The sequence below is a fragment of the Sinocyclocheilus grahami genome, unplaced genomic scaffold (assembly GCF_001515645.1).
Source record: "Sinocyclocheilus grahami isolate Dianchi unplaced genomic scaffold, SAMN03320097.WGS_v1.1 scaffold87.1, whole genome shotgun sequence".
Classification (NCBI taxonomy): Eukaryota; Metazoa; Chordata; class Actinopteri; order Cypriniformes; family Cyprinidae; genus Sinocyclocheilus; species Sinocyclocheilus grahami.
Genome location: NW_015505266.1, coordinates 926,168 through 953,477, shown reverse-complemented (window position 1 = coordinate 953,477; position 27,310 = coordinate 926,168). Strand labels below are relative to the sequence as shown.

The 27,310-nt window shown below is 40.5% G+C and overlaps 1 protein-coding gene across 4 annotated transcripts in view; it reads right to left on the bottom strand.

Moving 5' to 3' along the window:
- Nucleotides 1-3,746: 3,746 nt before the first annotated feature.
- LOC107586940 (BCL-6 corepressor-like) overlaps nt 3,747-27,310 on the bottom strand; it is a 44,531-nt gene continuing 20,967 nt past the window's right edge. For 3 of the 4 annotated variants that reach the window (XM_016274503.1, XM_016274501.1, XM_016274504.1), the window contains 6 exons: nt 23,233-23,537; nt 9,604-9,770; nt 8,570-8,715; nt 6,756-6,833; nt 5,694-5,838; nt 3,747-4,462 (listed from right to left, as the gene is read on the bottom strand). In XM_016274503.1, coding sequence (XP_016129989.1) covers nt 4,168-4,462; nt 5,694-5,838; nt 6,756-6,833; nt 8,570-8,715; nt 9,604-9,770; nt 23,233-23,537 — 1,136 coding nt within the window. In that variant the 3' untranslated portion in view covers nt 3,747-4,167. The remainder of the gene's footprint in view (nt 4,463-5,693; nt 5,839-6,755; nt 6,834-8,569; nt 8,716-9,603; nt 9,771-23,232; nt 23,538-27,310) is intronic. The other variant, XM_016274502.1, reaches the window with a different exon arrangement.

The following is a 27,310-nucleotide window of genomic DNA, read 5'->3' as shown; positions in this document are numbered from 1 at the left end:
GTCAACCGTGTCTCATTCTTTGCTTATTCTCTTATCCTCATACGCGTATCCTTTGTGTATTCCCTAAAAATATCGGCATACATGCTCACCAGCCCCCACTTGCCGGCACGCACACACACTCGAGGGCAGCAATATCCTAGCAGAGATCGCGCTGAGCTATTAGAGCGCGCCGCCGAGGCCCCGAGAGACCTGCGCTCTCTGATTTCCTTTCGCAGCGCAGAATAATGCAATCCTTTCAGCCTGCCTCCCTCGCTCGCTCTCTCGCTCGCACGCTCTCTCTCTCTCTCTCTCTCTCTCTGAGAGCTGCATGCGGCGCTCTGAAAGGCCCTTCGCAGAATTAATTAGTGTAGAGGTTACCTAATCCGCCAGAGAGCGTTTTTCCTGCCTGCCCTCAAACCAGAAATGTGCGTGTCCACGCCAAACCCCTCTCAGAGATGGGCACAGCATTGACCCTTGGAACACACACACACACAAAACCTTCCGACAGCTGCAATAAAGTGGATGCCCAGCCTGCCCCTGAATATAACACACCCTACCCAGCGCTCTGCTTGTCGGTGACACCGTTTACATTGCACTGAATATGCCTACTTTTCAAAAGTATAGTATGCAAAAATGAACATTAATGAGTTTAATGTAGCCTATAAATAAGAGGCGAAAGTAGCTACTCAGATGACTTTTTTTGAGATTCTGAAGTAGTCATGATATAAACTAGGCTATTCCATGAGGCCACGGGAGAGGAGCCAAAATATTTGTAAATGCCAGGGATCCGCGACATGGATGTAGTTCATGGACACAAAGTTATACAAATGTGACTTTGGTCGCATAAGCAATGTAAATTCTTTCCGATTTATTGAGAATTTGCAGTGTTTGATGACAACGAGTGCAGAAAATGCAACAAAATTAAGTCTGGACGTAAACACTTCATTCAATTTTCTCTGTTAGGGAAATTGGTTTTTGACGATAACTTTCATGATTTTTAACGTTTTTAACATTTAAAGACAGACCTGAATCCATTTGTTCATATTATTTAAACATTTTTTTAAAATAAGTAGACTTTGTGGTGAAAAACTACAATACCCATGATGTTGTGCAAAAATTCCACTAATGGGTCATATGTACCAATGAGTCATAGCAAGCAAATGTCCGCAAAATATATTTTTTTGTAAAAAAAAAATCTTATATAAATTGTCGTATTGAATTAGAAATCAATTTTGCTAATGTTTTATGAGAAAAGAAGCCCAATTTTACAATTGGATTTCACGCCGTTTTTGTGTCATAACGCAGCTACTCAATTCTCAGCGTTTCCACAAGAGGCGCTGTAACCAGAATTAGCATAAACTGTTTACTCTCTACAGTTTTCTCTTTCAGATCAACTACTGTCATGACTGAGCAAAATTGAAAATTCTGTTGTTGTTCTAAACCTGTATGAGATTCCTTCTGCTGTTGAACACAACACAATATATTTGGAACAATACTGGTAATCAGACAGTTGCTGGGCCCCCATGACTTCCATAGTATTCAAAAAATAGGTTACACTTTATTTGAAGGGGTGTGCATAAGACTGACATGACACCTTCATAATCATGGCATGACAACATAACTGAGCGAATGACACTTAATGGCAGTTGTCATAAACATGCATAAAACCTCCTTCATATTCATGACATGTGTCATGCCATGATTATGAAGGTGTCATGTCAGTCTTATGCACACCCCTTCAAGTAAAGTGTTACCAAAAAATACACTATTGGAGTCTATGGGGACCAGAAACTGGTTACGATAATTCTTTAAAATATCTTCTTTTATGTTGAGGAGAAAAAATACATTCATAGAGGTTTAGAACAATTTGAGGGTAAGTATGATGACAGTATCTTCATTTTTGGGTGAACTATCCTTTTAAGATCTCATATAATCCAGGATCTCATATAGCCTAACACTACACTAATTATGTCTCTATTTGTTTCTCTGTTTTTGCCACGGGATTGATTGGTAACTAGGATTTGCACAAGCTTCAGTCTGGATCCAGAACACCTGAGAAGAGATGATGCCAATCCCTCAGAGGACCTCAGATGATGCCAACCCTGAAACAACATACAGAACTACCACATTTTGCTATAAGTTTGATTGCATCATATAATAACTGCTGTTAATAGTGTTCATCGTCTGTTTGATTACGTCTTTAATTGATTTTTCCGTACATTTCTGCCATATGTACATTAACTGACAGTCACTACTGATAAGCTACCACTAAATATTGTATATTGATAATAGAGGTGAATGCAGATCACTGGGCAGAGATCACCTGATAGATACGTGCACATATTGTTCAAAAGTCAAATATAGAATAAATGAATTTTATTGGTAAACCAATTTCAGACTATGTTTCGATCTCAAATGGTAATGCATGGAATTTACGGAAAAAACTAAACAAAATAACATGGTGGCCATGGTGGCTTGGCGATCGGCGCTCCAGTCAATCTACTCCACAACCAGTCACGGGCCCCCTCCTGAACAGGGCAAATAAAGCGTTGCGTCAGTGTTGACAAGGTGTGAGGTGGACGCATCTGTCTCTCTCTGCGCGCTCTGCTAGTCGAGTCCCGTCAATGTCACAGCTCTGACTAATAGATAAAGAGCGGATTAACCGTCGTAACACGGAACCCGGGGAAGGGGGAGAGTGTAATTGCCAAGCCTAATGTAATTTAATTGTTTTTCAATTAGATGGCCACATTTCTTCCCTGCAGTCCAGCTTCCACAGCGCTGGGCCGTATGTAGCTCTGTCCGCAGTCGTCAATTACGCTACGCAACATTTGAGTTACATTTGACACCTCAGAGAGCTAGAAATGGCCAATAAGTCAGTGACATGTTCATTTCCATATTTATTTACAAGCACAGCGTTAATCAATTCTCATAAGAGTCCCTTAAAATTCATTTAAGCGCCTTATTTCTCTTTTGTGATGATCTTAATATTTATATATTTCATATCATATTTTTATAAAATTGTATTATTAGGATGTTAATACGTAAATATCACTACATTTATAAAACTTCATTCAGTTAGCTGTTTAACATTTGTATAAAGCTGTTTGTCAAGTCACTGCCAATTGTGGTAAAATCACTACACATTGCATTGCGTGGTTTATTGCGATAATTATTATTATTTATTAGCCTACTTTCCAGCTCTTAACCACAACAAATGAACAGGTCCAGTGTAAACAAGCTGCCCATGTTTTTTAATCGCTTCATATTGTGTCAAAAAAAAACTATCGTGACCACTCAGAAATATGGACAGTAAAAATCAAATCCTTTGTGTGTGATTAACTACAGTAATTAAGATACACCTCTTCAGTTCAACCGATCCCATCTGAAAATAGACACCAGCAGTCCATTACTATGCCTCAAATACAAAAATAATTCACCCAAACATGAAAATTGTCATTGTTTAGCCTACTTACTCTCACGTCGTTGGGGATTTTTTTCTTTTCTTAATCAGCCTTATGCGCGCTTTTAGGCTATACAATGACAATCAGTCAGAATGGCTGTCAAGATCCAAAAAAGACAGATAAACCAATTTAAAAAGAACCATATTAGTACAGAAGTATTGACGAAAACATTGTGTGGCCCACAGAAGAAACAGCATAAAGGTCAGGATAGCTACATGATAATGACAGTATTTTTACTTTTTATTTATATATATATATATATATATATATATTTATATATATATATATATATTTATAATACACAGAAATAAAATACAGTGGCTGTATATATACTTATATTCCTATTTAGAAAACATCTCTTTTAAATGTAAGAGTTCTTCGTTGCGAGCATGACTTCATATCTCAGAGTTAGCCAGAGATAGTGGTCCAATTTCTCAGGTACGTTCTCTTTCCATATCTGCAGAATGTACACTATGTACAGGTTTGCATCGTCACCAGGAGAATTAGTATGCGAGAAGAGCGCAAGAGATGTTCCGAAACCTTCTCCAAGCCAAACAGAAAGATCAGCTGCACTGGGACCCAATTTCGCCTTTGGCTACCAGTCCAGAAGTTCCTTGAAATGTCAAGAACTGCCTCAGAATATCCTTTTTCTTTTGCTTCTAGCTCTCCACAGGTCTCCAAGGGTCCGTCTGAGAGTCAGTATGAGTGTGCGTGCATGTTCAGAAGCTTATGAGCGAGGTCTGGATACTGGCTCCCAGCGGTCGTCCAAGCATTCAAGCGACGACCCCAGCAGCGCCACCAGCTCGGTGCTGATTTCCACCAGATCCAAGAGTTCCTTGCTGTCGGGCATGAATCCCTCGAGCTCCTCCGGACAAGAGAACAGCTGACTCAGAGATGCCTGCTTGTAGAATTCCGCCTCGGCTATAGTCACAACTTCGATGTGAGTGAACGTGGCACGGAACGTTCTGGCAGACATCTTAAGGCGCTTGAGAACATCTGAGAGCAGCAACCAGTTTCTAGGTCTGAGAAAAAGAATGAGAGAAAGAGATTAATTGGCTGAAAAAGAGCGCAAGGTTTTCATGCTAGTTTTCTTCACTATGCCGTGAATTAATACAATTATTAATTATTATTCGTGGCATAATAAAAATAAGATGTGCAAAGTTGGCGCGAATTTGCAGCGTCCACGTGAGCGCCAAGGCTAAATATGTCAGAACATGTGCACAAAGTGAGAAACACCAAAACAAAAAAATGTATGTGCACATACACCGTGTCAAAAGCTTGCCCCAGAACAGCATTCAGATAATTAGACAAAATTACACAAAGATTCTCAAGGCCTTCACTCGCCCAGGAACACAATAGGCTACACACACACACACACACACACACAAAGACCGTAGACTGAGCCTGTCAGACGCGCGCACACACATACACAGCGGGGAAAGCAGTAACAGGCAGCGCTCAATCGATGGCACTTGAGGCGGTCTGTGGCTCTTGCGGAAGCAATGTCCTGGCAGCCAACAACTGACAACTGTACATCAGAATTTCCTAATTACAAGAATTCTGCACAATACTTTGAACTGTGCAATACTTCATAATGCACAATTCTACGCAATACTTTGTAATGTGCAATTCTCTAATAATAGCTCTATGGCTACATTTGGCAATTGCGACAATAAGTTGACATACAAACAAAACATCTTTTGCACCATCTATGATACTACAATGACAACCAAACTTTTGATAATAATTACCAACACCTTTCTTGAAGTTAATTTCAGCGTAAATTGCCTTTGTACAATCAACATTAATCAAATAATGACTAAACTTACTGGTGAACAATTAGCAAGTCCTGGGAACATTCGGCACTTTCATTTTGAAAATTTTCAATTACAAAAATCCACTAGGATCAAAAACTTTAATGCAAAGATTTAGAAGTCTAATAAATAACTCTAATAAAAATTACTTTAAGTGACACATGAAAGTGAATATCCTGCTAGTAAGCAACATGTTAATGATGGCTATCAAACATCAACAAATGATTATGAGCATCTTGCTTCAAATCGAAATTTCTTCTAAATTCTGCATTTACAATATTTCAGACTAGTACCTTGGTCAATTTGGACCGATTCTCAACATCTTTTACCTGAAAACGATGTCTACATTCCCACTATTTCTACCAATAAAATAACTGGTTTCGTTCTAAAAAGTAGTTACAGACAAATGCCAGTCAAGACTAAATATTTAGATTCTTACCCTTGCGAGAGAGACACCTGGATGTTGTAGCACGGCAGCAGCGGCCGGTCGGAAAATTCGAACTCGAAAACTTCTCTCTGTTCGTCCTCGTCGGGGCCAGGTGGGTTAGCTAGGATGTCATAACCAGACGAGTTGTCGGCAGGCTCTGATAGTCAGACAGAAAGATATCGATTAGAAATGAGAGACAAAGTGTGAATTGTGGAATCTCACACACACTCTCTGAGAGCTAGCAATGGATTCCGCACAAATGATATCCCTTCAAAAATCCCTCCTACCCTCCCTCTCCCTGTCGGATTCATGCAGAGACATGCTTTCGAGGCGCTGCTCTCACGTCGCTCTCTGAACGCGCTCTCCAATTTGCACTCTCTTCCAAGCAGCACTGCAGGAAGAGCTGCGTGTGAAGCCACTTCACTCATTCGTGCACGCTAGCGGCACAGCGTACGCCTCGGAGCGAAACAGGCACCTCTACCTCTTTCTGTTGCGTTTTGGGTTTTTCCAAGGCAGTGCAAAGCTCCCAAAAATAGCTGCGTGGCTCCCTTCAACATCTCCCATTCTCTCCCGGTTTTGTTATTCCAGGAATCCAAGGGAAAATGTGCAGTAGCAGTGGGTTTGTTTTCGGCCAGCTGGAAACAGGCCCGCTCACACACACACACACACACAACGAGCGATCTGCTGATATATGGCAGCCAGGGGAACTCTCGCTACGCAGCTAGAATTTGTTTTTAAAAAAAAGAGCAATAAAAAAAATACTGCCATCTATTTTTGCTCCCATGGTGCCGACCCCACCACCCAGCGGATGGGGAATTTTTATATAAATACTTTCAAGCAAACATCAGAGGTAGAAACACACATGGAAGCTATTTTTTTCCAATTCTAGATCAATGACCGTCTACAAACATTGATGATTCACACAAAGATTTACCTTCAGGTGTTTACCCGTCTGTCTGTCTGTTTGCGTGATTCTTTTCTCTTTTCCATTGTTTCTTACGTCTGTTACTGTGGGTGTTTTGTGCATTTCTGAGAATATGTGTGTGTGTGTTCAAGTGTGAAAGTGGTACTCACCGCACACTGCGCTGCCGTAAAACTCCCAGTACAGGCCGGGGTCATCGTCCTCTCTGCCCTGCAGGTCGGCAAAATAATCTAGAGTGAGAAAGAGAGATGAGACCATTAGCGATGTAAACAGGAAGCAACTAGAAATGCACTGACAGAATTTTTGGCAGATACTGATAGCTAATTTTTTCCCCCTCTATAATAGCTCAAATCCATTATGTTTGCAGATAAATCGGCAAAAGAAATCTAAACTTCAAGCTAATATTAGCATAAGATCATGCTCGTCATTTCAAGAAAATACACATAATAAAATAATAATAATAAATCAATAAACTAATATTAATAAACAAAAAGTGTTAATTAAAGGATATTGCTCCAAATCTAGAATCCGATAAATAAAAGTAATAAAATAAATCAAAATAAATAAATACATAAATAAGATGAGATAAGATATCAATAAAAGGGAATGAAGTGCTAATGTTTGGCAGATATGATGACCGATATATTGTGCAAATGCTAAACACAGACCACATTCTCCAAGCGACAATAAGAAAATAGTCTTCTACAGACAGCAGAGGCTCTGATAGCATTATGTGGTCGCGCACTCAGATGCCACTTGGTGCTACGAAGCACAGCCAGCGGCGACGGGAGCCGCGTTCGCCAGCACAGCCATTCAAACATTCAACAGGTTGAGCATTACATTGCACAGTTTTAAAAAAAAACAGCATTTGAAGCAACTGAATGTGTAATTTTTTCCTGAAATTTAAGTTTCAAAATAATTCTGATGGAACACTGAATCTTAATAAGGAGAATGGCTTCTGTTTCTTTCCCAAGCGTCACCCAAATGTCTGTTCTGGCAGTATGCAAGTGTGTACGAACTGCCACAAAAAGTGTGGACCGATTTATCAAAACCATAAATGCGTGTGCATCGGTAATCACTGTAAATACAACAGTGATATATTTACGACTGTAGTGGGCTCCAAAGCCCGCAAAAACACACAAAACTATACAGCTGCTTTAAATATTCAGCGTGTAATTTTTAGACCACTAGTGGCACCAGATGGATTTGCAGTTTCTTTTTGTTTGAGTGCACTGACATTGCAACAGTGTTGTAACCATTAGCATAAATTGGGGGCGGGATTTGTCCAATTCTCCGAACCAATGACAAATGGCGAAAGAATTTGCCATAATAATGACTGTTTTCAAATAAGTTTGAGTTCTGTTTGGTGCTGCTAGTGGGGCAGAAAACACATGCTGTAGCTTTAAAAGTCGTTTAAGCTAAATGTAGATTTCTAAAACCCAATTTAAATCCTTGAAATCATTCAGATGCTGTTCTTGAGGCGTAACAGGAAAACTTTCCCCCAAAAATCACACACATGCACAATGAAAAGTCACATCATACAATAGCGGAAAAAAACACAGCAAGCTGTTTAAATTCAAAGGGTCAGAATGATGCCAAAAGCTTCTAAAATCATAAAAACAATACCCCATTTTAGCTTAGATGGCTCCAGATTAGACCCAGATTACCATTTCAATAATACAACCCATCTTTTCCAAATATTGTTGCGTGCGACAAACCTGCACACCCTTCCTGCACACCCTTCAAAACAGACACACCGCACAACACCTGCACAATAAAGACATGCACACGGACGAACACACACATAATCTCCTTTCAGGGAAAGCTGATTTGCTGGTACTAAAGGCTTCTCCTCCGCTCCAGCTGTTGCTTAGTAACCAGATAGCCAAGCGGAGCACAACCTTCCACTGCTACAGGAGAGAAATTCTGGGAATAGAGGTGGAAGAGAGGAACAGCACGCTCTTACCAGACAGAAAAGACTCCATTATGTCGCTGTGGGTCATCTTCAGCAAACTGCGGCCTGAATAGGTAGCTAAAGTTGGATCGGCGCCGTATGACAGCAAGAGTCGGACCACATCTAGATGATCATTTTCCACAGCATCATGGAGAGGCCTGTTGGAAAAAAGAGAAGAGTACTTACTTCTAAAAAAAAAAAAAAACCAAAAAAACATTTATACTGTAGCTTATATTTATTTTATCCATCAGATTTTGATTAGATCATGAAAAGTATTACTTATTTTATTTTCCCATAATTTTCAATCTCAGAGTTCACCTCTGACCTTCACAATGCAACAAAATTACCCTAACCTTGGAGAAAGTAGTCAATTTTTACTATAAAATAATAAAAAATAATAAAAAACAAACAAACGTTATTATCATTAATTATAAATCAATCAATCATTAGAATAATGTGCACTGACAAATGGTTCACAATAATACCAGAAAGTTTCATTAAGAAAGATTATTTGTCTTGTGATCATAATCCACCTGCTGATGGTTTTAAATACCAAAAACTTTATTTTTTTAATTTAACTTTCTTTGGCAATTGCGAGATTTTCTTTTTGCTTAAACAGTTCAATTACTTCACTTGTCCATAATTACCTTAATTTTATCTGTTGGCATTGCCCAATAAAACAGTCATTAAAACCTGTCACTGTCATTCATCTTTCCGACAGGAATCGGAACGCTAAACGAAATTGGATTTTTAAGTGTATAGCGAAGACAGAGATCTTACACGCCTAATCTGCTCTTCTTGCGGTAATTATCCAAGCTAAGATTCTCGGCCTCTTCTGTTGTTGTAAAGCCATTATTACCAAACATATAATTACTGACATTGAGTGTGCGCGCGTCAACACGTGTGCGCACGTGTAATTATCCATGCCGCGGTGGTACGCACATGCTCTCGAACGCAGTGTGACAAAAGCACAGGAAGTCAAAGAAACTAGTCTTGCATGTAAGGCTTTGCTATTTAGGTGACATTATGAATGCATGTGTGCTTACCTGGTGCCGTCCTGTGCACTGCAGTTGATGTCGGCCCCGTGCTCCAGTAAGTGCTGTACGATGGAGAGCCAGCCGCGGGAACAGGCCTCGTGGAGCGCGCAGTAACCCGCATTATCCCGATGATTCACGTCACACACTTTATTCTCCAGACAGTACAAAACCACCTCCTACAGCGAGCGGGAGAGAGACAGAAGACGAGCGGTTACTATGGTGCAGCGAGGAATGAAATTCATTAAACACCATTAAAGAGCGCAGAGAAAGAGAGAGACAGGCAGAGAGCAGACAGACAGTTCCGCCCAGAGCTGATTATTGATGTGTGAGGTATCAGGGTCTTTACAGACGAATCCTGTCCCAAGCCTGCTGTTCACTTTCTATATGAGACGCCTGAGACGGCACTGTGTGTGTGTGTGTGTGTGAGTCTGCAAGAAGCAGCAGAGTAGGAGTGACTTTAAAGGCGGCGGAAATGTGAATGATGTTTGCTCGTGCGAAACCGGCTGCCACAATTTTTGCATATTTTCAGATATTTTGGTGCTCGCAGAGAAAGAGAGAGACAGGCAGAGAGCAGACAGACAGTTCCGCCCAGAGCTGATTATTGATGTGTGAGGTATCAGGGTCTTTACAGACGAATCCTGTCCCAAGCCTGCTGTTCACTTTCTATATGAGACGCCTGAGACGGCACTGTGTGTGTGTGTGTGTGTGAGTCTGCAAGAAGCAGCAGAGTAGGAGTGACTTTAAAGGCGGCGGAAATGTGAACGATGTTTGCTCGTGCGAAACCGGCTGCCACAATCTTTGCATATTTTCAGATATTTTGGTGCTTAGATATGTCTCACCAGAGAAGCCTATCTACATCAACCCAAGCCAAAAGAACCCAGTAAAATGCGAAGGATGTTGTTATACGGTTGTTAGACAGTCGTTAGAACTTTGCTTTGTGGTTGCTTGAAGGAGGATCTCAAATGATAGAATTCGAGGTTGTTTTTAAATTGTGCCAATCTAGAACACCCTAGCAACCACAAAGGAACATCCAAACAACTGCTCAGAACACCCTAGCAACCACAAAGGAACATCCAAACAACTGCTCAGAACACCCTAGCAACCACAAAGGAACATGCCAGCAATTGCTCAGAATGTTGCTTTGAGGTCGCTAGAATGTTCTGTGCTGGAACAATTCAAAAGACCCAAGAATTCTATCATTTGAGAACATCCTTCAATTTCGCCAATTTTTATCATCCATCAGGCAAACTGTGCAAGTCTGTCAATACCATAGGTTTACTCAGATTTCTGCGATTTAGCATTATAGTAGTTGAAACGCATAGAAAGTTATCAATATGTATTTTCCCATTCGCGCTTCCTGCCATTCCCGTCTGCTGGTTAAGAACAATGTCTGGAAGAGGCTGGAATTACAGAGAGCCCTCGCAGAATTAATTGGAGAGTTCTTCTGCAAGCTCGGGTTTAAAGGAACTCCCACATCCATCACCGCGAGACGATTCCTCATGCACGGCGGCAACAAAAACAAGCGCACGCACACACACAGATGGGCTGGAGAGGGGAGGGCCGGTGTCCGCTCAGCGCTCAGACGAATGAGGGCATTAGGATTCAGGAGGCGTAGCACTCGCACTTCAACCCTGGCAGCGTCTCAGAGAACGCATTCAACCCCTCCCCCGACGGAGTCACACAGTGGTACGACCTGCCTCACGCTGCTGCCAGCAGCTCTGCTTCGCGCTTCCCGCTGGCTCCGTATCCAGGATACGGCATGCCGCCGGCATGACTGAAAAAAACCTACGCCGTTAAGCAGGGGCGCCGAGCCGTTAACGAGCCCAAACGAGAAACTCTCGCTCCAGTGCGGATGTTCGCTCCCGTCTGCCTGGAGAGGTGGACCAAAACACACGGAAGGTAAAACATACACACACACCTACCACGCTCAATTACCGAAAGCGAGCCGAAGTTCAAGGGAGAATTTCTCTATTTCCTTTTATGTTTCCATCGCCTCATTCCCTTTCCATCGAGGTCTCTCTCTTTCTCTCCTGCCTCAGGGAGTTCCTCAGTGGGGATGTTTGCAGGCAGGAGAGCTGAGTGTTACATTAAACAGACAATAAAGCCGTGTTACACAGCCTAGCGAGAAAAAGATTTGTCGTGATTTTCTCCTCAGAACTGCTCTTTGCTGTAACGTTTCCTCCCCCGCTGTCCCCTGCTAAAACGACTCCCAGCTACCAACTGCAATCAATGTATCATTCAAGACACTTAACCCCTTCACAACAGCAATCCCACAAAACAAGACACAGGCCGGCTCAAGACTGAACCCGACGTGCAACCATTTTACCACAACCTCAAAGCCTAGTCAACCCAACCCACATCATAAAAAATAAAAGAGCAAGAACTACAGCTGGCTTAGGGAGAAAAACACTCAGACAGGAAAAAGAAGGGGAAGAAGCTTTACAAGGCAGACCTGAACTGAAACCAGTCTGGGTCACTACTAGTCTGGAGTCAAATTTGGATGCTGGCAGCCCTCATTAAAACCTGTGATTCAAGTTAAACTTAAGTCTAGAATTTCAAAGCTTAAAAAAAAAAAACTAAGACTCTGAGGTTCTAAAACTCTAAGACATCTGATAAAACATTATAGAATTCAGAGGCAGTTACAGAATTCTCAGGTAGTTCTGAAAAAAATCTGGCGCTCTAAAGCAGTTTCTGATAAATGCTAAAAGTCAGATAGTTGAAAAGGGGCTTTTGATGCAGTATATGACACATTTTCAAATTCAGAAGTAGTTGAGAAAGCTTTCCAGAATGTGTTTTTATTAGAATTCCAGAATTCTAAGACAGCTAACTAAGAGTTCTAGAATTCACAGGCAGTTGCACAATATTTGTGGAATTCTGTAAATCTTCATTAAGTCAGAATTCTAAGGCTGATAAATGGTTTTAGTTCACATGCAGTTCTGTTATAGAATTCTGAAGTAGAAAAAAAGTTCTAAAAATTCTTGAATTTGAAAGCAAATGATAACTGTTCTAAAATAGGCAGTTATCAAAGAATTTTAGAACTTCAATGCAGTTTTAATTCTGATGGACCATTCTAGAATGGGTTTAATAAAGAGTTCCAGCATTCTAAAACTGCTAATGAAGAGTTCTGGAATTCTCAAGCAGATTATAAAGAGTCGCAGAATTCCAAGAGTTCTGGAACTCTGAAGAGATCCAGAATTATAAGACCTCTATTAGTTAATTCTGAGATTAATTCTAAAGACAGTTCAAAAACTGCTATAGAATTGAAGCAGTTTTGTGTGAATTTTTTTTCAAGTCTAATGTGTAGCGGTTGCTTAATGGATCCTCTGGCTACGCACAGTGCTGACAAATGTTCTAATTTTACATGCAACTCAGGAAAAAACAGCCTTCAGACTGAGCAGACGTCACGTTGCATCGGAAAGTAAGTGGCTAGGGAGAGAGACAGACAAAAAAACGACAAGAAAGAAAGAGCAGGATATGCGGAGGGGGAAGAAGGATCGCCGAAACTCCCTCAGCGTGGTTTTTATTGAGAGAGCCATGGCTGGAGTGGGAGTTCTGATAACAGAGGGAAAAGGGTTGAGGTGGTCTCTACAGAAGAAGTGCATCATTAACGGATCAGGAATTTCCCTGACAGCTGGCCAGGACGGTACTGAACGTGCGGACGAGTGTGAACGCGTACATGCGCAAACGTGACATGTCTTGCTCAGCCAGACCTTTGACAGAACGGCGAGCCCGGTCTCATGAAAATGCGTATAAATAGTACGCCAAATAAAAACAAAAACTTGTGGTATTGATACACAAAAATTGACTTTGGCGTGCATATGATACGCACGTTTATGGCATGCATATAATATGCAGTTTGTTTTTACATGCCGATTAAGGGTGGGTTTATCTTATCTTAAATATATTATAAGATCTAAATAACAGGCAACAAAATTCTAAAAATCTGTCAAATAACTTTGGCAAATCCAGTTATTAGTTCTTCCACAAAAAGCAAGCATTGCATTAACCCAGTACCTGAAAAAAAAAAAAAACTATGCACCCTTTTAGTGCTGGGCGGTATGACCAAAAATTTATATCAAGGTATTTTTCGAAATTATACCGGTTTCACGGTACAAGACGGTATTTTTTTTTCATGCATGACCGGGTGTTAACCATATTTTCTACTGATTGAGAGAGGAAATACTGCAGTATATTGACTTAGAATGCCCTATTTTACTGTCATGATGAGTGAATATTGTCAAAAAATACCACACTAAATTGTGACTAAACACGACCCCTTTTAATACATGTTAACCAGGAGTCACTCTCATTTATAATCGCGGCATCGTCTGATAAAATCAACATGCATCTACACTAAAGAGCGGCTATGCAGTTGTTTTGGCTATATTACTTTTTTGTCTCATGCAGCGCACTGCCTGCGTCTGAGTGACTAAAAAAAAAAAAAAAAGGGGTGCATGTGATTTTAACACGAACTACGCTCATATTTATAATTCCAAACAATCAGTAAGCGACAGGTGCTAGGAAACGCTGTTTTGTACTCATTTATTGACGAGTCGGCTGCGGTGCTGCCAACTGAATGCGCTGCTTCTCTGCCGCTCACTGCACAGAACAGACGCCGAGAGAGGTGACACTTCTCCGGGAAAGTCAGACCTCGCGTTCGCGGGACAGCACTGGCAAAATCTTCCAACTGAACCATAGCTAAGGTTTATCCAAAAAAGTCGCTAGGTTTGTCACAGTATGAATATTCTTTGGAAAAAAGCCGCTAAAAGGGTCTGAAAGTTGCTAAATCTAGTGCTAAAGTCGCGCTCATGTGTATGTGAGGCGGGAGCTGATGGCAGGGGGCGGTGGATATTTGTGGCGGTCAATGTGGATATTGTGGATGAGTTCATCTGCTTCATCATGTTCTATTAGTTCTACAGCTTCAGTTTCGGAACTTTCACGCTTGGTAACACATACAGCTGTTCCCTCACCACAGTGCAACATCCCTTTCAAACAGTGTCGCATTCCGAACGTTGTTTAAGTGACATATACCGGTATTGGGGTATTTTCAAAATTCATATCATAACAAAAAAACGGTATTCGGTATGAATCGGTATACCGCCCAGCACTACGCCCTTTGTACCGGAAGTTGCATGAAGTCAGCCAATCAGTTTTGTGCTTGCCAAGTCAAGAAAATGCTTTTCAGTTTTATGTGCAATATGCATCCGACAGTCAGCGAGCGGACTTTGGGCGGTCTGGAGGCGTCTGTGGCCGAGACTGCGAGATATAACTGCAGTTGCTCTGAGAGTTGAAGGTCTGTATCCTGCTATTTGCTCAGGCTTGGCAGACAGTGACAAAACAGGGTGCGACACACGCCTCACTGACCCTCTGTATACACACACACACACACACATTTTCTGCTGGTTACTAAACTGCAAACATTTACAAGTGAACACTATTGCTTTTAAAGGGATAGTTCACCCAAAAAGAATTCTGTCATAATTTATTGACCCTCAAGTCGTTCCAAACTATGACTTCTTTTGTATTCCCGATGAGTGCGTACGTTTCTTTTTGACCAGTCAATAGGTGTCTATAACAACATTGATGACTCTGTTTGAGTGGATGGGGGGGTTGTGGGGGGGGGGGGGGGGGGCTTTAATTTTGGGTTGAACTATGCCTTTAAATAAACTCAACCTCAAACTTTCCTTATTTTTTCCCCCAAAAAATATGCAGACTGCAAATAATCTGAGAGGGAATTTAGATCGGATTAGGTTGCAGTCAATGCATGCGACAGGGTTATTTCAGGTCACAGACTGTTTTGCGGTCGTCATCTAGATCAAAATTTCCTCTTGCACGGAATCCTTAGTACGCGGCCTTGAACGGACAGCCTGACCAGCGGTCACGCTCATGCAGTCAACTGTGGAAAACACGCAGGTTTTTCCACTTGCTTTCGGTTAATGCCTGAAATGCAAGCCAAAATGACTCAATCACACGCGCGCACACACACACACACAGAGAGAGAGAGAACCGCTCAAAGGCGCCCGGGAGTTTCATCAAGCCAAGAACGGTTTGTTTTGAAGGTGCGAGCCCATGAGAAAATGGAAACGAGAGCGCGCGCAAAAATACGTGCCGTTTGCATGTTTACTGCAGTTGCGCTGGGACCGAGATGGAGTGCCACGTTTAAGTGTGTGAACTGTCGTTCTCTAGCGCTCTGAGACACACACACACACAAACGGAGCAGCTGCCGCGGTCTGTGTTGAAAGGCTCGGCCGCGCAGTCATGTCATATTTCCGAGCTCTGGCAGCGCCGCGGAGCTGCTCGTGGCTTAACACACACACACACACACAACCACAGTGGGGGGGAGAGAGAGAGAGCGAGAGCTGGCAGTTCAGTGCGTTGCTTGCGGCTTATCTCTCACACACACACACACACACACACACACACACACACACAGTGGGGGAGAGAGAGAGAGAGCGAGAGCTGGCAGTTCAGTGCGTTGCTTGCGGCTTATCTCTCTCTCACACACACACACACACACACACACACACACACAGAGCGGCTTCCTGTCTGAGGCAGGAGCGCAGGAGGGGAAAGGAGGGGGACGGAACGAACTAAGACTAGAAAAACAAGCCGCTGTCGACTGACAGAAAAAAACACACGCGGACGGAAGGTCTGTCCTCACCTGCTAAGGGCCCTCGTGAGGGTGTAGAGAGGGAGGAGAACGAACGATCGAGAGAAAGAGAGAGCGAGAGAGAGAGAGAGAGAGAGAGAAAAATTAGGAATACAGGGTGGGAAGGATTACATTTTATCTCGCTTCCTCTGACACACACACACATGCCGCACGGATCGGCGCCGAGTGCCCTCCGCTGCGCGCTCCCCCACCGTATCTGTAGCGCACGCACAGCCCCGCGAGAACAGCCTCCTTTAACCGATGTCACCAAGCGCATTTATAAAGCCATTAGAGCAGAATTAGACCCCAAGCGCCAGCGGGGAAAATCACAAAGCCCTGAGACTCAGCGGTAACGAGAGCCCACGCTCTCGACAAGCGTTCGAGAAAATCCACCGCGAGCGGAACACTCTTGCTCTCTGCAATCTGGGAGAAAAGCTCATTAGGCAAAAAAGCTGTTTAGCTATTAGTAAAAAAAAAAAATAGTTTGGATGTTATTAAAATACAGTTCAGCTATCCGTAAACAGTTTAGCTATAGTAAAAAATATTTTTGGTATTAGTTTGTTAGTTTATCTATTAGCGAAGAACAGTTTAACATTCATACACACAGTTTAGCTAGGCATATTTTTAAACCGTTTGGCTATTCTATTCGTAAATAGTTGGTGTTTATACACAGACCGATTTGCTATAACCAGAACAATGTAGCAATTCGTAAAAATGTTAGCTAGTAGCTAGTAAACAAAAACTAAACTATGAATTGACTAAAGATTTTTCTGGTCGACTAGTAGTCGTTCATTTTAAGCATTAGTCGACTATTAGTCGCACTTTTATTAATAAACCATATAAATCATAATAATGAGCATTTAATTGCCTACATAGCCTAATAAGCGCTCAAGAGCACGCAAAAAAGGCTTGCCACATCGCACCGGCAAATATAATTATGAATCTGTTAGGGAAAAACAGCAAGTACACTGCATTAACGTTTTAATAATTTATTGTTACACTTGTGCTTTCTGTTTTCGGTTTAAAGGGGTCATTTTTTTTTTTCCAAATATTCAGATGTGTGCAGCACATTTTATGGAGGACTGTTTCCTGATCCTCGAAGAGTAGACTACAATGTTCTGTCTGTTCTGACTCACAGACTGTAAGTACGTTTTCATTTAAAGAATTAACCACTGATGATTCAAACGCAAGTTTTGGGCAGTGTAGAGTAGTGTTTGTAGTTTGTCATTTCTCCGATCACAAATGCAGACATGATTCTATGTTTACGCGGCACGATGCAACGCAACGGTAAAAAGACAGTACAAGTCATTATAATCCATAATTATGTACCTACTGGATGCAATAAATGCCTCGTTTATAATGGGTTTTCAAGTTTTTGAATCTTCGCTCCGGCCGGACAGGGCATCACAGTATGGTGAGGGACGTAACATTTCCATCACACGCTTGAGGTATTCGGCCAATCACAACACACTGGATAGCTGGCCAATCAGAGCACACCTCGCTTTTCAGACCAATGAGCTTTGTAAAAATGTACACGTTTCAGAAAGGCGGGGCATAGAGGAGAAACAATAATGTACAGTATGTGGAAAATAATGTGTTTTTTTAACTTTAAACTGCATAAACGCATTTCATTACACCAAATAATGTTCTTTTTAGCAGCATCATATGACCCCTTTAAGAGGCGACACCGACTCGTCATCTCTGCAGTATGCGCCTGTATGCATGTTTCATACGGATTACATAATCTGAGAATATTTGTTTTCCATTTGAATAGGTTCATTTAAAAGTTTCACTCTCTATAGATATATTTTTCATGTCTGTAATAAGGCAAGCATACATGGAGTTTCGAACTGACGTGCTCAAGTTCGCAGACCGAGACGGCAGAAAGCGCATCCTGTTTGCTTTAATTAGGCTATTTAACAAAAGCGCAACGTTTCATTGTTATTCTGAGTGCACACGAATAAACGTACAGTTTTTACAGATACAAAAGATGCATTACTCTTATCTGTATGACCAAAAATTAAGACGTATTTTAAAAGCAAATGATCGCACCGGCGCCTCCATCTGTCATGCAGTAGCCCAAGCGCGCTTCAGCTTCCACACTACGCACAAACACATGAACTGCGCACTTTTTTCTAGGCTAACATTAGATTGAGCTGCCATGTTAAGTTGCTACTACATACATATTTCAAATAAGCCATATTTGAGGTCGATGAATGTTAGGTGATCATATGGATGTCCTGCCCGATGTACTATATTACCACACAGACCAGCCGTTAACGATTTGTCCGTCACGGACTACTTGATTTCGTGTGGAATTTTTTTTTCTGCGACTAATTAAATTTTGGTCGACCAATCCTCTTCTCTAATGGTTAGTCGACTATTAGGGGGCAGCCCTAATGAATAATGAAACGAAGTTAAATATAAACTGTTCAGCTATTCATAAAAACATCTCTGTTCAGAAAATTTAGATATTTGTAAAAATAGTTTAGATATTCGCTTACGATTCGTTTATCTATTAGTAAACAACCGTTTAGCTATTCTTGTACACACAGTTTAGCTATTTTTTTTTTTTTCTGCGACTAATTAAATTTTGGTCGACCAATCCTCTTCTCTAATGGTTAGTCGACTATTAGGGGGCAGCCCTAATGAATAATGAAACGAAGTTAAATATAAACTGTTCAGCTATTCATAAAAACATCTCTGTTCAGAAAATGTAGATATTTGTAAAAATAGTTTAGATATTCGCTTACGATTCGTTTATCTATTAGTAAACAACCGTTTAGCTATTCTTGTACACACAGTTTAGCTATTTTTAAATTGTTTAGCAATTACATATACAATTTACAAATGTGTCACAGTTTTGCTATTAGTGAAATATTGAGCTATTCGTAAACATTTAGCTATGCATATGCAAGGGTAAGCTATTCATATACACTTTAGCTATTTGTAAACAATTTAGATATCAGTATTTTTTACATATAGTTCATAGTTCTCATATAGTACACAGTTCATAGTTTATCTGTCAGTGAAGAACAGTTTAGCTCATATTGTATGTTATTGTTCCTTGAATAAAAAAAAACAGTTTAGCTATTTGCACACACAGTTTAGCTATTTTTAAACAAGGTTTAGCTATTTATAAACAGTTTAGCTAAATATAAATTGTCAAAGTGTTTAGCTACTAGTAACAATATAGCTCTTCGTAAACGGCATTTAGTTATTCATATTCATAAACAGTTTATATTTTCTTAAATAAGGTTTAGTTATTCATAAAAATTATAGTTTAGCTATTCATAAACAGTTTAGCTATTAGCTACTAGAAATATTTAAAGAAAAAACTGGGTTAAAATCTAAATGTCAACTTAAACAACAAAATGCAAAATGTACAAAATGCAAATTCTTTATTTTCTGTGAGAACTGTCAGCCTTTTTTTGTGGTTAGATATGAAGAAAAATCTATAAACAGTTTAGCTAAATATAAATTGTCAAAGTGTTTAGCTACTAGTAACAATATAGCTCTTCGTAAACGGCATTTAGTTATTCATATTCATAAACAGTTTATATTTTCTTAAATAAGGTTTATTTATTCATAAAAATTATAGTTTAGCTATTCATAAACAGTTTAGCTATTAGCTACTAGAAATATTTAAAGAAAAAACTGGGTTAAAATCTAAACGTCAACTTAAACAACAAAATGCAAAATGTACAAAATGCAAATTCTTTATTTTCTGTGAGAACTGTCAGCCTTTTTTTGTGGTTAGATATGAAGAAAAATTACCCTCCATTTCTGTGGGCCGTTAATGGCGGGCGTTGGTTTGGGCAACGAGACATCGGGAGGTGCGTGAAACGGGCGGCTAATGGCTTAAAACAGCGCGTGTTTAGCACCTTCAGCCGAATGATTAATTAACGTGGAGATTACGGAGAGCACTTGTCAGATCACTGATTGGACCTTAATGGCAAAGAGCCATTCTGCCTGAGAGCAGAATTACCGAGAGAGTCTAGCAACTGCAGCAGAATATGAGAGTCTTTCACACACACACACACTAACGATAGGTTTCAATCAGCACACAAAGGCCAGTTTTGTCTGAGTCATAAAAGAGGGAGGCAACAACCAAACACAAGTGTAAATAAGCAGCATCGTAACGCAAGAGAGACGTCAGCGCTGGCTGAATGTAATGAAAAAGTGTGTGTGTGTTGCAGTAAAACTCGGCTTGAGAGCCAAAGGGAGGTGAAAAACGCAAACAAGTGAACAAGAGACATTGGGGGAAGGGAACTACAAACGTGTGTGTGTGTCAAAGCATGCAGTGGTGATGGAACCGCCTGGCCACTTCAAGCACAAAACTTACAAAATACACAAACACACAGCAAGGAATGGAGCACAATGGAACGTGACATCCCTAGTTGCGAGAAAACAAACCCACAGACACATGTGGATGCACGTTATAGGCAGAACGAGAGAAAAGCGGAAAATAGCAGATGGGAAAAACAGGGGGGGGGGGATCTAAGCGTAAAACTAGCTTGATTCCGACACCACAAAAGTGTGTTCTATTCTGGAACAGCACCACTGCCTCAATGCTAAAAAATGCTCCGTAAAATGCAATAAGAAACTTTCCCTTTTAATGGAATTCAAGGCACCGCTGCGGAGCGAGAGAGAAGGGGGGGCTGGGGAAGGAGAGAAATCATGCGCTCGCAGCAGTAATCGCTCATTTCCTGTTCTCCGTGCCAGTCCTTTCAGACTCACTGCCGGAACTAATCCAGCTCCCCATTAATCTGCCCAAATTGGGCACGGAACACCGCGCCATTCCAGAACCTGCAGAACCACCGTATTCTAGAACTGTGGAATACTGTCAAATTCCAGAACAGCACGGAATCTACTAAACAATGAGATCAGTGCAGGTTTTGTTGCATTACAAAAATACTGAACACCGGAGAGATATTCTACGATATTTAAAGACAATATGAAATTGGTATTTTAATAAATAATAAAAGTCGCTAGTCTTATTACCAATAATTCATCAATGCACATTATTCTACTAATAAACTTAAGCGAAATAATAATAGCATTCTTTGCTTCTAAAAAAGACGTGGAGAAAACCTGAACCGTAGAGTGCTATAACGTTGCTAGAACATTCCTAGAACGTTGCTAAAGCATTGCGGCACTCCTTCACAGAATCCAATTAACAGAGTAACCCAATCAAATTTTGATGGGTAAATGCAGCAATATTTATTATAAATATTCAGTTTCATTGATAAATCATGCAATATTGCGAAAGATAAATGTGCTGCAAATGCCATTTCAAGTTGTCTTCAGGAACACTGCAGTGTTGCAAAAACACCAAAAACTAAACTCAAAAAAGACTGAATACAAGATCAGAGACGGTGTGCGAAGGGTTAAGGTTTTCAGGTTCGACAGAGAAAGAGCAAGGACGCGACGGAGAAAGTGCGAAAAACAGCGCGTCTGCGAAAGCACGGGAATGAATGAGAGCGAGAAAGGTTTGAGTGGGAGTGCAAAAGCCAACTCCACCCACCCCACAGGAGTTCCACAGCGCAGCAGCTGTCAGAGTAAACACACACACTCACACACACACTCTGCTTGGTCCGTAACAACACAAAGAAAACAAGTCTCTTTAAAATATGACAATTGGCATTTTCTTGTTTGTCTGAATGAGGACATACAGATTAGACAGACCAAGATTAATCCGACTACTAAAATATTTTATATATATACACCGGTAGGTAGGTAGATGGATGGATAGATAGATTTATAATATTTTTATGAATATTTATTTATTAATAATAACAATAAGAATGCGAAAAATGTGTATATAATAATAATAAATTATTATTATTAATTGTTTCCTTATTTGATCAATTTAATAGTAATAATAATAAATCCTAATACATTATTATTTATCAACAACAATCATAAATATATTTATAAGAAAGAGAAAATATGTATATAATAATAATAACCATAATAAATGTTTATATATTATATATATATATATATATATATATATTTTAAGAAGAGTTAGAATAAATGTATATAATAACAACAACTAAATTTTTATCACTATTAAACGGTTTCATTATTTTATCAAATGTAATAAAAATTATAATAAATACTGATCGTATTTATACTTATAATATTAATAATAGGAAGAATTATAAGAAATATGTGCATTATTATAAAAATAATAATCCTAATTATTTTTTTTTTTAAGTAAAAAGATAAAACAAAAAAGGTAAAGGAAAAATATACACATTTCAGCAAACCACTTGACATAAACTGTTATGAGTCATTTTTCCCAATTGAGGACATCCCATATGTCCCCAAAGGCAGGTTTCGGAAAAAGTAGTTCACATTGCAAACCAAGTAAACCCGCACACACTGTATTGTGTAAACACCTACATAATATTTTCATAGGAGGGCGTTTGTCTGCTGTAAACGCTGTGGACTCTAGGTGTGTGTGTTTTGTGTTCGGCTGCAGAACGCAGGCTACGTGTGTGTGCGACTGTGCGCTACATCTGCGTGCGGGGAGAACGCAGGCGGTGTTATTTAAAGAATGCACAGAGAGTTCACTGGGGAATCATTTTCCTTGACGGAGAGAGAAAGAGAACAGATTCTGACCCGGCCTTCACTTCTCCCCTCCCCCTCGCTTACGTCTCTCCACTGAGAGTCTGCCTTTCAGCACGAGAGGAGGTCAAAGCAACCGCACTCTAAACACACACGCTATGACCCCCTCCCGTGTCCGTTGAGCCGTCCCAGAGAGCCGCGGTGCTTCCCTAATTGGGATGATTAACATTGTTGTGATTGGAGACATGTTTTTAAACGGTTCCTCACTGAGCCCGGGGAGAACGCCTGGGTTGTGAGTCAAAGCAAAGAGCACCGCTAGCCTCTCTCGCACAAACAAAGAAAGGACGTTCTTGTGCAGATAAACGAGCACCTCGACCTTCTGTGATCGCACCGACATGTGCCTCCGCACTTACCTTGTGTTGGTGGGCAGGGCTGAGTTCAGGACACTCCTCATTGGTCGACTGCGACAGCATCCTGCGCTCCTGTTGGCCGAGGTGCTTGGTCTTGCATTGCCGCTTGCCCTTTGGCTTTTCAGGGTCACCGTGCCAGCGCAAACGAGATGGGAAGGTGCCTTCGGGGTCCAGAGAGGGCAAGGAGGGTCCCAGTGACTTGCGGTGCTCCTTTAATCGCTGCCGTTTTTCTGAGAGGTGAGATGGAATCGAGGAGGAAAACTTCCGCATGGTATCGGCACAAAAGCCGTGAGAGAGAACAGGAACTGCTAGAGAGAAAGAGAGAGATTAAAAGAGTTGGCTTTTAACGTAACGTAAGAATTATGTAATATGTTAAAATTTACTGAAAATATTACAGTAGAATGAAAAATTCAGCTGAATGAGATAAATGTCAAAATATTTAATGAACATTCAAAGGGTGGGAGATACGTAAAATGCAAATGTTGCAGTGCAAATGTGTTGTCAAAATAATAAAATAAATACTACAGAATTTTGTAGCTGCAGATTCTATGAACATATTAACAACTTTTTAATTGTAAATTCTGTAATAACTAATTTCACAGAAAATATAACTGGAAGGAAACAAAACAAAGATAAATAGCAAGAACACAAATTTGGGATTTACGGTTTGTGCGTTTGCAAGATATTTCATCACGGGCAACACACAAATATCAAACTGACAGAAGCTTCCTTAAAGTCTCATTAGGTAAATCAGACTGACAGCAGTAGAATGAACAGCAGCAGGCTGACCGCCTTATGAGGGACGGACAAAGGACGAAAAGATTTACAAAAACTGATGCATCCTTTCCTTCGCCTGCTTTCTATTTTGCATCACGTGACCAGAGCTCAAGCAAGAGAGGCACGTTTAAGCGATAACATCAACCGGCGGAGAAGGACAGAAGGAAAAAGAAGGAAAACATGAAAGGAAGAGCAAGATAAGAGAGGGAAATCAAATGAAAAGGGAAGCAACAGCGAACAGAAAAGGAGAAATGACGGACGGACGTGAAAGTGGAAGAATAGAGAGAAATGCAGCAGCGAGGGAAAGAGACGATGAAAGGGTGAGCGCAAGGCCGAGAGAGGGAGAGAGAGAAACCGAGCACGCTCCACATCTGTTCCATTATTCATCATATCCCCCATTCAGTCGCGCACACACACACACAAAGCCAGCGAGAGCCCCACCACACAGTAAATTTCTCTCACGCATGCAAGCAAGAACAGAGGACGCCAAAGACAGAAGACCACATAGCCAACAAAAACACACACTACCAACTACCAAACACCATACATTTATTGGTGTATATATACCAATATATATATAAATATAACATATAATTAAAATATAAATAGCAATATATATACCAGTATATATATATATATATATATATATATTTATATATATATGCCAGGCCAAGTATCAAATTATCAAGTTTGGGCGATAACAAATTTGGGCGATTTTTGCTAACAAACTTTCTCACAGGCTTATTAACAGATAAATAATATAAAAATATAGAAACAAGATAAGTTTGTTTACATATACATATTGTTTACATAACAGTACATATTAAAACTTTCCATTCATTTGATCAAATTTGGTAGAATTTTTGCTAATTTTGTCAAACTTTTGCAATTTTAGTAAAATAAGAAAAATAATTTGTATACAAAATGTACAAGTTTTGTTTACCAACTGATGAATTGGAGTAAATACTGCATACATTTTTACATTCACTAAGAAAAAAAAAAGATCTTCACATTCTTGGTGAATTGAGTAAATAGTGTAAAATAAAATTTGCCTACCACCAAAAACATGTAACAATGTTTCAATTTGCAACCACAAAAACTACTGCAGAAATATCCCCCACTCTGCGATCTAGATATTGTCTAAACTAAAAAAAAAAATTCCCAAAATTGCCCACTACTACCAATATTCACAAACATGCACAAGTTTACACAAACAGTAAATTCGCAAATCATATCCTCACCACAAAATCAGATCCATTACACATCAGCGGCCTCTGCAGTGATTTGGTTTGGTAGATGAAGCTGGCAGATCTAATAGATCGGCCCGAGAAAAAAGCCCCTTAGAGAACCTTCAACATGCAGACCACCAATTGTGCAACTGTTATATATACCAGTATATATATATATATATATATATATATTTATATATATATGCCAGGCCAAGTATCAAATTATCAAGTTTGGGCGATAACAAATTTGGGCGATTTTTGCTAACAAACTTTCTCACAGGCTTATTAACAGATAAATAATATAAAAATATAGAAACAAGATAAGTTTGTTTACATATACATATTGTTTACATAACAGTACATATTAAAACTTTCCATTCATTTGATCAAATTTGGTAGAATTTTTGCTAATTTTGTCAAACTTTTGCAATTTTAGTAAAATAAGAAAAATAATTTGTATACAAAATGTACAAGTTTTGTTTACCAACTGATGAATTGGAGTAAATACTGCATACATTTTTACATTCACTAAGAAAAAAAAAAGATCTTCACATTCTTGGTGAAAATTTGCCTACCACCAAAAACATGTAACAATGTTTCAATTTGCAACCACAAAAACTACTGCAGAAATATCCCCCACTCTGCTATCTAGATATTGTCTAAACTAAAAAAAAAAAATTCCCAAAATTGACCACTACTACCAATATTCACAAACATGCACAAGTTTACACAAACAGTAAATTCGCAAATCATATCCTCACCACAAAATCAGATCCATTACACATCAGCGGCCTCTGCAGTGATTTGGTTTGGTAGATGAAGCTGGCAGATCTAATAGATCGGCCCGAGAAAAAAGCACCTTAGAGAACCTTCAACATGCAGACCACCAATTGTGCAACTGTTCGCATTTGGTGTGTGCGCATTTGCGCACAAGAACACATCCTCATGGGCAAACTGTTCAAACCTGCGTAAAGTGCTCCTCTCCTTCAACAGGCTAATTAAAGTCCTACCCTGAGAACCCTTGAGACCGGATTCACTGCACCTATCCCACACGCACACACATACACGCACAAAAGTGTGCGTGCTCTGCAACCTAAGTGAATCACTCAATTAGCAAAAGGGGAGCAAAGACCTTAATGTCTTTAAAAATCAACAGAACAAAAGCAGTGCGCTAAAAACGCGCACACACACCCTGGGGCTTACAGCGGAGAGTCGTGCATCACTGGCATGCGTGTCTTGTCTCTCACACCTTGTCATAGGCGACACAAATGAGCCTGCGTGCATGTACGAATTCCCTCGGCTGAAGAGCGAGAGCATGTGTGTGTGCGGTGGGAGACGGATTTTGACAGGGACATCTGGGGGATATTAGCCTCCCATTAGCACGCAACTGGGCAAACACACACACACACACACACACAATAATGCATTAACTAGCAAACCATCTCTCAGCTTGAGTAAAACCAAGATGCATATGTATAGGACCATATTACTCACACGCACAGAGTGAGGGATAGAATGAGATAAAGAGTCTCGTCTCTCATCTTGCTGCTCTCTAATCCTTCTGACAGAACCCCAGCACAATATCCAGCAGCCAAGATCCTGACGGGCAGCCTCACACACACACACACACACATTGTTATTTGCACAGTTGTGGAATCTCATGGCTCATTACTCTGCGGCATGCACTTTCTCTGCGATGCTTTTATACCAACAAGGAAGCGAGCGCCTGAGAGTGTGTGTGCGTGCGAGCGAGCATGGCTTGTCAATCAACAAGAATCATTATTGCTATCCCAAAGTCACAGACACAGGGCGACGTGCTCTGCTTTCCTCTAATCTGCCTCTCCCTACTGCCTCGCTCTCGTCTTTCACCTCAGTTCTCCCCTCAGCGCTCCATATCCTCTTTTCATCTCTTTCACTCCTTCTCTTCCACCCTTTCCCTCTGCTTTCTAACAGCCGTTCGTTCCCTTTCTCTTTGCATCTCATTTGTTCACGCTGCTTGTGTCTCCCCACTCAGTTCTCTCCTTCTGGGTCCTTCTCTAACCTGCATAACTTAATGAGACTTAGTCTTAGCTTAG